The 8,493-nt window shown below is 49.1% G+C and overlaps 2 protein-coding genes across 4 annotated transcripts in view; both read right to left on the bottom strand.

Annotated features, from left to right (window-relative positions):
* LOC103741529 (immunity-related GTPase family M protein 1-like) overlaps positions 1–5,333 on the bottom strand; it is a 21,691-nt gene extending 16,358 nt beyond the window's left edge. Inside the window, exon 1 of the mRNA XM_029567929.1 lies at positions 5,247–5,333. The gene's annotated coding sequence lies outside the window, so the exon portion shown is untranslated. The remainder of the gene's footprint in view (positions 1–5,246) is intronic.
* On the bottom strand, positions 2,514–5,378 carry LOC103741522 (immunity-related GTPase family M protein 1-like). Of its 3 annotated transcripts, none has more exons than XM_029567930.1 (3): positions 5,247–5,325; positions 4,134–4,273; positions 2,514–4,025 (listed from the first exon to the last, which is right to left on the bottom strand). In XM_029567930.1, the coding sequence occupies exon 3, from the start codon at positions 4,002–4,004 to the stop codon at positions 2,823–2,825; it is 1,182 nt and encodes a 393-aa protein (XP_029423790.1). In that variant the 5' UTR covers positions 4,005–4,025; positions 4,134–4,273; positions 5,247–5,325; the 3' UTR covers positions 2,514–2,822. The 3 variants fall into 3 exon arrangements, with proteins under 3 accessions (XP_029423790.1, XP_017655896.1, XP_008840573.1); XM_017800407.2 differs by having other exon boundaries at positions 4,134–4,381; positions 5,247–5,313; XM_008842351.3 differs by lacking the exon at positions 4,134–4,273 and having other exon boundaries at positions 5,247–5,378.
* Positions 5,379–8,493: the final 3,115 nt, after the last annotated feature.

The raw sequence follows: 8,493 nt of genomic DNA, 5'->3' as shown, positions 1-8,493 counted from the left end.
GGAGAGATGGCTCAGCGGTTAAGAGCACTGACTACTCTTGCAGAGGACCTGGGTTCAAGTCCCAGCACCCACATGACCGCTACGAACCGCCCTTAACTCCAGTTCCAGGGGAATCGGAAGCCCTCTTCTGACCTCCAGGGCACTGCGTGACACAGGTGCACTCACACACATGCAGGCAATACATTCGTACACATAAAATAAAAATAATATATATTTTTTTAAATGTTAAGAAGTGACTCCCAGTAGGTCACCCTGTACTACAGTTTAAAAATAAATAAATAAATATTTATTTATTTTGGTCTTTTTGAGACAGGGTCTCCCTGTAGCCCAGGTATCCTGGAACTCACTATGTAGACCAGGCTGGCCTTGAGCTCACAGGGATCCACCTGCCTCTGCCTCCTGAGTGCTGGGATTAAAGGCATGTGCCACCACGCCTGGCCTGATAAATCTTTTTTTTTTAATTAATTAATTTTTTTACTTTAAAAAATTTATTGAGAATTTCATACATGCATCTAAAATGTTCTGATCACATCCATGCCCACTCCCTCCCCTCCAACTCCTCCCATATCGCTCCACACTTTTTTCTGACAACTTCAGACAACTTCATGTACTCTCTTTCTTTCCTTCCTTCTTTCTTTCTTTCTTTCTTTCTTTCTTTCTTTCTTTCTTTCATGGGGCTTTTTGCTAGTCTAACAGTCCCCCCTCTGAAGAGGTAACCCTAAAAGTTTTTAGGGATTAGATAAAAGCTCCCAAATACTTCTGACATTTTTGGTCTTTGGAACAGAGTATATTGCTAACAGGCCCAAGGACCTTTTGACTTTTAGCCAAGAAACTGGCTACATTTCTTTGGAGTCTTTTTACACTAACTGCCTAGCCAATTCCTACCTCTTGTTCTTATCACGCCATCCTCTGAAGAGGGTACCCAAATTGCCAATGGGAAATTGGGATGCAGACTTCTCTGGCTCCTTCCATGCTGAAGGGGGACGCAGGGTGAAGCAGTTGGGGTACCCATTCAGTGGGTCTATCTAAAAGACTCCCAAATTGCATAACTTGTATCTGTAGGGGGAAAAGAAAGTCCTTGACTGGTGAATAGGAGATGTGAAGGAGAAGTAAAGGCAAGAGTAATTAGCATTACAAGTTCTAGACAGGGAGCTAGCAAAAAGTCAGAACAGGGAAATTTTCAAATGTTCAAATGAGAGTCCATTGGAATTTCTTGACAAGAGCTTCCAAAAGCATCCCTCTATTGGGTTCCTCCTCGTTTTTCTTTATCTGCCAAGGCTGGACTCGAGAGTGATGGATTCAGGATTTGCCTTTAGGTATTTTGATAGCTGTTGGAGTGGTTAGAATCAGTGTTAGTTCCTTTTGGGAGCTATTAGTACAAGCACAGCCTTTATGCACACTGAGCTGTGGCAGGCTTGCTTGTTTACTTTATGATCTTTCACCTTGACTCAAGAGTTTGTGTGTTTTGCACACCAGTACCGAATTGTTCTGCCAAGTCAGGAGGAATGTGTATCTGCCAAATCAGGAGGAATGTGTTTATATGGTGGATCTCACAAAACAAGTATTTGACCTCTCCTTGACCCTCAGATACAGGTGGGAAAAACAGCTGTTGAAGCTAATTGAGTTAAGCAAACGGTGGCTATCTCTGATGTTCTTCTGTATAAAAAGGCCAAGCAAAAATAAAATGGGGCTGCAGTCTCTACTGACAGTCCTCCCAAGTATCTTTTCTCTGTCTCTTGTTTTTCTTTCATCCTCACTCCCCTTCCAGGTGCTGTTCATCTCGGCCGGCTGGCACCGGCAAGTTCCCTCTCAAAGGCTTCTAGATAAGGGGAGAAAACAAATTTATCCATCATTTTAGAATAGCTGGTTGTCTCCTTTAGCTACAAGTGGGCACTACAGTATTGCACACAAATCTTTTTTTTTTTTTTTTTAAGCACATATGAAGGCTCAGCTCCTTGCAGGCAAAATCAGTGTCAAGTCCCTGTCCCAACACCCAGTAGGATTTAAGGGCCAACTACCACAAACGTCTTCACCTGCCTCCACATTTGTAAGTGCCATTCCATACCAGAGTCACTGACAAAAGTCAGAGAGGGAGATAAACTGGCTGGAGAGGTCGTTCAGTGGTTAAGAGCACTGGCTGCTCTTACAGAGAACCCATGTTCAGTTCCCAGCACCCACATGGTGGCTAACAACCGTGTGTAACTCTAGTTCCAGGGGATCTGATGCCCTCTTCTGACCTCGGAGCACATTACATGACATGGTTGCAGACAATACATGCATACACATAAAATAAAAATAATAATTTTTTTAAAAAAAGATGAAAACACCCAGGCATGGTGGCACACACCTTTAATCCCAGCACTCGGGAGGCAGAAACAGGCGGATCTCTGTGAGTTCAAGGCCAGCCTGGTCTACATAGTGTGTTCCAGGACAGCTGGGGCTACAGGGAGACCCTGTCTCAAAAAGTCCAAAAAAAAAAAAAAAAAAAAAAAACCAAAAAGATAAAACCAGTATTAATGAAGACAAATGAACTTTAATAGTTTAGGGGAAAATCTGATTTAAACATGCATTACAATGAAAAGTAAAAGCTCAATTTCAGGAAACTTGGCTAATTATCTCAATAGATGCTTTTCCCTCAAAGGAGCAGGGCGTTAGGACTGAACTAGGAAGATAAGTAGTGTTCTTGCCGCTTCTAAAAAGAGTCACAACCCTTAGAAAGCATTTCCTAGTTTCTCATGGAGAGCTGGGGACCTAGCCAGGAGGAGGACCCCGAGGAAGGCCTGACTTCCAAGTGAGAACAAGACCCTTCCCAAGGCTAGATTTCATAAAAAGGACATGTAGTCTTCCAGAATCTTCCTCAGGATGATCTTCGTGTCCTGAGCAATGACTTCAATGATGCGCCTGCGTCTCAGGTGTTGAAAGCCACTGATGACCCAGTTAAACAAGCCATACCAGAACCAACATCCAAGAAACCCAAGAAACTTCTTCACAGCTACGCACATCAACAGTCTCAGTCCCAAGTCCCTCTGGCAGGCAATGCGAAAGTTCTGAGACTTCATGTCAGCCCTGTATTTCATCACGTCTTCACCAAACCTCACACTCTGAGCCACCTGCTGAAGTGACGCATCATCCACACCAAAGAGGTTTTGGTAGGTTTCCAGACAGCCCTGAAGGTCTTCAGCATCTCCAGTGGGAAGAGCGCCCTGGAGGTATTGTGTGAGCTCCCGGTCCTTCATGTAGAATGCTCTAGCCTCGATGCTTTTATCACAGATGCAGTAAAGGGTCTCCAAACTAGGGTTGTACCTGATGTTAAAGATGTCATTTTGCAGTACATTCCTAAGATCTGTGAATTCGTATGAAAAAGGGTCAAAGTTGCATACTAGGAATATGGGGGGTCCCTTCACCCACTCCTTCTGGAGGTTTTCCAAGATGTTCTTTTGGACATTCTGCCGCAGTTGGGATTCTGAGAGGGCACTTGTGTTGAAGTCTCTGTCCACCTTGGTCCACACCACATAGAACTTCTTTCCCATCCTCTGGATGGCTTTGGCCAGCTGCACGTGATTGGAGCTGAACTGCTCAGAAGCGATGATGATGAAGAGGTCGTACTGGCTGCCCTTCACCTCCTCGAGATAGCTCTCCACGCTCTGGGCTGTGGCCCCCAGGCCAGGCAGGTCCCACAGCTCCACGTAGGGGAAGCTGGAGGAGGAGTAGCAGGTTGGACGCTGGGTGGTCCTCACCACCCCCGTGGGAGCTGAGTCCTCCTGCTCATGTCCAACGACTCTAAGCGCGTTGATGAAGGATGACATGCCGTTGCCCGTGTCCCCCGTCACAGCGATGCTCACTGAGGCTCTTGACAGCCTCTCCTTCATCTTCCTGAACTCAGAGATCACATTCAACAGCTTCCCTTGTTCCAGGGCTTTCTTAATATCACCGAAGAAGTTTTCAGGGTCCATGATCTTGCCAGTAGAGAACGGACCGTTAGAGGTGAGATAGGAATCTTCCATGTTTGAGGGCAGTGGAGCAGCCTGCAAAGAGGAGAGCTGGGGCATTAGATACGGTGACAAGGAATCCACAGATGTCACACACCACATGGCCAAGCTTCAGATCTGCCACCACAGAGGCAGCAAAGGTACCTTGGTTGAAACAGAGCAAGGCAGGACCCTCAGGTTGGGGTGTCACACATGGTTGTTCTGCAGCTTGAGCCCCTCCTGGGGTTCACCCAGGCAGGACTGAAGAGGCTTAGACTTGAGCAGCAGGTGTCAGCTGGGTCACTCTGTGGGAAATGGGTAGGCAGGTCCGACACGCTGGAGGGCCAGCTCATGCCAGCTCCCCACACCCAGCCACTACAAGGCCAGGACCTGCAATTCCTCACTGGGATTGTCTGTAAGAGTCAAAAGTAGGGGCTTGAAGGGATGGCTCAGCAGTAAAACACATTCGCTGCTCTTGCAGAGGACCTGGGTTCAGTTCCCAGCACCCACATGGCAGCTAACAACCATCCCTAACTGTAGCTCCGGATCTGATGCTCTCTTCTGGCCACCACAGGCATTGCACACACAAATACAGTTACATAACATGCAGACAAAACACATATACACATAAAATAAAAAATATTTTTTTTACAGTTCCAGGGGAATCCGAAGCCCTCTCCTGACCTCCGTGGCACTGTACAACATGGGTGCACTCACATACATGCAGGCAACATACTCATACACATAAAATAAAATGAAATATTGAAAAATAAAATAAAGGACAAATGTAAAGAACTTTCCCCAAAACGTTGTGATAGACAGACAGACAGACACACACACACACACACACACACACACACACACACACTTTTCAAAATGTCAACTACTAAAATGTTCAAACTGTGGTAGACACAAAGTTCACTTAGATTCCCAACCCTCCAAGCCAGGACTCCTAGTCCTTGGCTGTTCCAGACAGAGAACCAGAGAGTTTTACATAATCCCTGGATAGCCCTGTGCTGCCTGTGGGAGGTTCAGATTCTGAAGTCTGGCCCTAAAGGGAAAACCAGAAGACGCTGAGACTCCCCAGGAACTCCCCACTTTCTCCAGGCTGGGTCCGAGCCCAAGACCAAGGCCAGGCGCACACAGGTGAGAGCAGCAGAGAGAGCCGTGCTATGCATGGCCAGTGGAGCAGCCCAGCGCTGCTTCCCAGTGTCAGGCTTCTGTGTGGTCTCGTGAGCAGGCTACTGGCCAAGCTGCACCTAGGAGCCTCTCACCTACCTGCCCAGAAGCTTCCAAAGCCGGAATCCAGGCCCACGATCTTCAGGACAGAGAGAAGCAGGTGTGGAGAGCTGGGGTCCTCCTAGGAGGGAGTGGAGGAGGAGGAGGACAGGAGGAGCAGCAGCCGGGCAGCCTGGGCTCCTGGTTCCTCCCCGTCCCTGCTCCACAGGCCGCCCTGGCTCCCACCCTTCAACTTAGCACTGCCTGCTTTCCCCACTTCCCCCACGGTGAGGGGACGGCTACGGAGCAGCTTTCGGTTTCCATTCCTGGAAATGGCTGGTTTGCAGAATTTGGTGCACGTTCTTCTTCAGAGGGGGTGGAGCTCTGCCAGATGGCCTGAGTCCAGACCCCTGGAGTCAGATGTCTGTCCAGGGACCCTGATGGCCAGCCTGGGGTCAAGACCTGCAGGGTCTGCCCCTGTGGCTTCCCCACCCTCTCAGAGGATGGCACCTAACCCTGGGCAATGCCACCTTCAGACCCAGTGAGCCCAGTCCTCAGGCAGCCGCAGACTGTCCACAAGGTGGTTCTCCCTGGCCGCAGTTCCTCCTGCTTGTCCTCTTGGTCACTCCCACCCCACTCAGCTCAGGTGCAGAAATTCCCTCCGGCCAGGGAACATCTTTGCCTTACCCCCAACCCTTTCATCTAGCCTGGGTCAAGGCACATCGTCCCTTAGAATGCCACCTCTAACTGGCTTCCTTCTGCTCATGGGTGTCTCTGAATCAGGAAAAAAGAAGAGAAAGCTCGCTCTCCTCCTCTCCATATGCTTAATTACCACCGTCCTGGGCAACATCTTCATGATGTCTGTCCCCAGGCAGAGGGGAGTGGGCTGGATTCCCCTGCATCACTTTTACTCCGTGGTTAAAACAAAGTCAAGGTTCCCAAGACCAGAGATGACACTGGAGGAAGCATGCAGCTCCTAGTGCGGTCTGTGGGGACCCTGTACAGCCTAGCCGCCTCACCCAGAACTTTCTACTCCCCTCACAGTCGCTGGGCTTTCCTGTGTTTCTGAATCGAAGCTCGTGTCAGGCACAGGTTCTCACTGGAGGAAGCACCCTCTTCCCAGGTTGCCCTGATGTGCACGGTGTGGCAAGGCCTCCACGACCCAGCTGTTCCACACCAGGACGCTGGAACAGAAAGGCATCTAGCAAGCAGCTGACAGCGCCCCGGTGTGGAGCATGACCACCCCTCATCTCACTTCAGGAGTTTTCCCAGGGTCTGTGGTGTGGGCTGGATTCCTTAGAAGTCTCTACATGGTGCTGTGTTGTTGTTGTTGATTTATTTATTCTTATTTTATGTGTATGAGTGTTTTATCTGCATGTGCTTAAGGGTACCATGTGCATGCAATGCCCACAGAAGCCAGAAGAGGGCATTGGATCCCCTGGAATTGGTTACAGGTGGTTGTGAGCTGCCATGTGGGTGCTGGCAAGTGAACCCAGCCAGGTCTTCTGGAAGAGTGGCCAGTAGTCTTAATCACTGAGTCATCTCTCCAGTTCAACTTTTGTTTTTCTTTTTTGAGACATGGTCTCCCTGTAGTCCCACCTGGCCTAGAACTCACTATGTAGACCAGGCTGGGCTCCCTCTTACAGAGAGCCACCAGCCTCTGCCCCCCTAGGCTGGTGGTGTGTTTGACTCAAGTCGTAGACCTGTGCTGTACTAATTGGCTCACGAAAACATGAACGGGGAGGGCTTGAGTTTCCAAAATGGGCACCTGTGGCACATGATCAAGGAAGCTCTTCCACCTCACAGTCTACCTCACAGGGAGCATGTGGTCACAGAAGGGAGGGGCAGAGGGCTCTGTGTGACTGTGTCAGAATGACAAAGTAAGTTATTTGCGGGGCAGGTAAACATGCAAGCTGGGACATAGCCATGAAGCAAAGACCACAAATGTTTGTATCCGCATACAAAAATCTTATGTGGCTGAGAGATGTCTAAGGTGGCTCTGACAGGCTTGACTTACTCAGAAAGGCCGCAGCAGTCAGACCATGCAGGAAAGGTTTTCATGGGCATATTGCGACTGGGATGAATGTCAACAGAAGATTGACAGACTGGGGAGATGGATGTACAAGATTTAAGTTCAGTCCTCCAGAACCCATGTAAAGGATGCCAAGTGTGGTGAAGTGTGTGTGTGTGGTTTTTGTTTGTTTGTTGTTTTGTTTTTTTTGAGACAGGGTCTCTCTGTAGCTCCAGCTGGCCTGGAACTTACCATGTAGACCAGGCTGGCCTTGACTCAAAAAGATCTGCCTGCCTCTGCCTCCCAAGTGTGGGGATTAAAGGTGTGCACCACCACACTCGGCTGGTGAAGTGTGCTGGTAACCCCGGTGCTGGGGAGGTGGGACTGGTGGATCCAGTGCTGGGGAGGGAGGACGGGTGGATCCAGTGCTGGGGAGGGGGGACGGGTGGATCCAGTGCTGGGAGGGGGGACCAGTGGATCCAGTACTGGGGAGGGGCACAGGTGGATCCAGTGCTGGGAGAGGCACAGGTGGATCCCTGGGTTTTCTGGCTATTGAACCTAGTCAACTTGGTGAGCTGCAGGTTCAGTGAGAGACCCTGTCCCAAAAAGCAATGTGTTCAGGGCTGGAGAGCTGGTTCAGTGGTGAAGAGCTCTTGCTGCTCTTCCAGAGGATCTGAGTTCAGTTCCCAGCACCCATATTGGGCAGTTCACAACCACCTATAACTCCAGCTCCAGGGGATCTGATGCTCTCCTCTGACCTCTGTGGACACCTGCACTCATATGACATTCACTCACACAGTCACACACAATGCACATAAATAAAAAACTTTAAAAATAGTAAAACTTTAGACCAAGTGTGGTGGCTCACACCTTTAATCCCAGCACTCGGGAGGCAGAGGCAGGTGGATCTCTGTGAGTTCAAGGCCAGCCTGGTCTATATAGCGAGTTCCAGGTCAGTTGGGGCTACAGGAAGACCCTGTCTCAAAAAAACCAAATAAATCATAAATAAAATAAATAAAATGAAAATAATAAACTTTAAAAACAAGATGAGTCCTTAGGAACAGCAGTCAAGTTGGTCCTCTGGTCTCCACACGTAAGCACATACACTTGCAGACACACAGACACACACAGGCACACGATGATTTACAATGAGGAGGATATGGGAGGCCTCTAGGTCTAGGCAGTCTCTGACCCTGAAGCCCAAATGCAGCTTCCGTGTGAACTCCCCCATGGTCTCTCCTACGTGAGGAACCTTCAGCACAGTGTCCACCCGAGTGTGTCCTTCCTGCCCTTTAC

Source organism: Nannospalax galili, unplaced genomic scaffold (genome assembly GCF_000622305.1).
Source record: "Nannospalax galili isolate Female #2095 unplaced genomic scaffold, S.galili_v1.0 scaffold940, whole genome shotgun sequence".
Classification (NCBI taxonomy): Eukaryota; Metazoa; Chordata; class Mammalia; order Rodentia; family Spalacidae; genus Nannospalax; species Nannospalax galili.
The sequence above is the reverse complement of the archived record's forward strand: the minus strand, read 5'-3'. Positions and strand labels throughout refer to the sequence as shown.